Below are 2,880 nucleotides of genomic sequence, written 5' to 3' on the forward strand. Positions count from 1 at the left end.
AATTTGCTCTTATTCAGTTCAAGGTTTTATCAAGGTTTAAATTGCTTAATTAGAAATCATACCATGAGGTTAAAAGGATGGCTGGCTAATATCAATAACTTTTTAATTATATAAATATGCCTAAAGGTTTCTAGATACGTATGAAATTTAAGAAAACTAGCCTGCCTTTCTTCATACCTTATTATAAATAACGTAATTTTAATGCATACTTATATCTTGGCTGCCCTCTAGTGGTCAGTGGTTTTTAAATGAATGGTTTGGCGTGAAGCCTTCATAGACACACCTTAGGCCCTATTTGATCAGTTGTGGATGTGTGTGGAAACCCAGTACTATTCAGACCTTGGTGGTTTGTTAAAGGCGTAATTCCTAAATTTCTTCTTCTTTGAGTACCAACAGCCTTGATAAAATACATTAGGAATATATCTGCTGACTTCATTTTTTAATGTCATTATGATGATATTCAGTAAAACAACATAAAAAATCATCTGTGTAACACACACTTGCTAGAATTGCCTACCAAACATATGAATGTAGAGTGTTTAAAATCAAGCAGACCCTAGAACTGCACGTTTGGGCGACAGTGGTGCAGCCCATCAGCTGTGTGCCTGGGCACCTGTGTCCAGGGCTCCCAAGAGTCTTTGTTCCTTGATTCAATTTGGCAAGTGTTTACAGAGCACCCACTTTATGTCCAGCTGGTTGATGCTACATGGTTTTCAAAAGAAATTTGTTACAGATTTTTAACTTCCGTGGATCCCGATTTTTCATTTAGTATTAATATTTTATCAAGGAACAGAATGTTGAACTGTTGTTTCTTAAACCATGGTTACAAGATCCCCGAAACTAATGTGAGAAATATAGAATACGACCGTGAACCACACGGGCATTTGGTGGAAGATCTAATGTGTCTGTGAATTGCATGTTCATATCAAGTTCACACTCAAGATTGAGTGTCATCAGCGAGTGTAAGACTGGAGCAGAAGTATAAGGTCAGGAAAATATAATAATAAGAGGATTAAAAATCCTGCATTGTCACCCCTTATTGCCACACATTTTCCATATAGCCCTGCTCCCATTTTTATTATCCATATTCATGGAGAGGATTCGTGGCCAATCTTAATATACCAAGAGAAATTTGCAGTGGGCTTTTAAGGAAGTCATCTTTCTATGTTTATATCAAGTTTGCCTTCTAACATATTTGACTTAAGCCAATATTAAAGTTGGTTTCCTTTCCTTGAGCACACTGCTTATACGTGGAACTCTGGGTGCCCTGGAAACATAAGAGTTTTTCATTGGTTTAGTGTCCATGCTTAGAAAATCGGGTGTTTTATCTATTAGTGCATACTAGAATGCAATGTATGATCTTATTTGCGAATGTTGGAAAGATTAAAATTAAGGGTAACTACATAAAATCTTTCTTCTTTCCTGAAAAGTAATCTCCAAATGTTTATATAGTTTCCAGCTTCAAGCTATGAAAATAATCTAAATAAGTTCTAAAGATCACCAAGAAACACAGTTAGATCTTCTTTAACAATTTAAGATTAGATTAAAGTAAGAGAAGAAAATTGACTGAGGTTCTAATTAGCTCCATAGTAAGAGCTAATTTAATAGCATGATGAATTATTGCTTTTTGGTGATGTTAACAGCTGTTATTAAACTTTTATTATTTATAAGGTCTTTCCCAACTCTTAAAAGGAGAACAGGGGAGCACTAATATTTAACCAGTAGCTACACACTGTGCCAGCTACAGAGGCAGAGAGCAGAGAACTCAGCCCTAGGCCACCCCCGAATTCTGCCATTGATGATTGCGTGACTTTGGTCAGATTGCTTCAGTTTGATTGATTCCTTCTCTGTATCTAACCGAGATCCTAGCTGACCAACCGCGTCCTTTGAGGTGTCAGTTCAGTGGACCCTGTCCCCATGAACTGTGCCTTCGGAGGGCTTCCATTCTCATGGTCACCCTGGCCCCAGGGTCTGTGGTCTGTGGTTTCACATCCCCGGCACTCTCCGTTCATGTGTGTCTGATTTCCTACAGATATTTTCTTTTCCCTTTGCACCACACTGATACCAATATTAGATTCGACCCTTTTAATTTTCCCCCAAATCTCTTAAACCTAACATTTGTGTGTGTAGCACATTACAGTGATGATGTGGATAGTGGGGAAGTTTGCCCTCAGCCACCCGTCTCAGGAATTGGTGGATGGTTACCGTTCTCTGCCATTTATAGCTTTTCCTTCCCCCTTCACTTCCTGGCTGCTTTTCCCCTCTTCTCGTTAACCCACAGATGTCCATTCATTTCTCATGCAGAGCAGTTTAAATCTCTTATACTCTTTTCTTTCAATATGTGCCCTCACTTTCGTCTCATCTGCCGCTACCAAACCGCCAAGGGGCTGCTAGGTTTTTTATCTACAGAAAGATAATTGCTCTTGAAAAGGGGCTAATGTGACAGCCTCACCCACACTCCCCGCATCATTGAAGCTTCACGACGGGCCTCTCCCGCGGAGGCCCTGTGCTCTCTCTACTCTGCAGGCGCCTTCTGACAGTGGCTGATCAATTCTAGACGAAAACACTTTGTAAAATGTGAACCAAGATGAGAATAGAAAGTATCATGAGCATCATCACTGGAGGTTTAATTACTAAAGATATGTGGTATCCACCGCCCACCTTCCATACCCAGTCCGATGATCACCAGAGTCTCCTTCAATCCACAGCTGCGCGAGCGGACATGTGCAGCGGAACCGGGGAGAGATTCCGCATCTTCCGGGCTGAGAAGACCTATGCTGTGAGGGCAGGAAGGTGGTATTTTGAGTTCGAGGCCGTCACTGCAGGAGACATGAGAGTTGGCTGGAGCAGGCCAGGCTGTCAACCCGATCAGGAGCTGGG

The 2,880-nt window shown here is 41.0% G+C and overlaps 1 protein-coding gene across 1 annotated transcript in view; it reads left to right on the forward strand.

Moving 5' to 3' along the window:
- Positions 1-2,880, forward strand: part of LOC109377479 (ryanodine receptor 2) — a 193,940-nt gene that overhangs the window by 128,728 nt on the left and 62,332 nt on the right. Inside the window, exon 24 of the mRNA XM_019633841.1 lies at positions 2,588-2,874. Coding sequence (XP_019489386.1) covers positions 2,588-2,874 — 287 coding nt within the window. The remainder of the gene's footprint in view (positions 1-2,587; positions 2,875-2,880) is intronic.

This window comes from Hipposideros armiger, unplaced genomic scaffold, assembly GCF_001890085.2.
Source record: "Hipposideros armiger isolate ML-2016 unplaced genomic scaffold, ASM189008v1 scaffold_1415, whole genome shotgun sequence".
In the NCBI taxonomy this organism is placed as follows: Eukaryota; Metazoa; Chordata; class Mammalia; order Chiroptera; family Hipposideridae; genus Hipposideros; species Hipposideros armiger.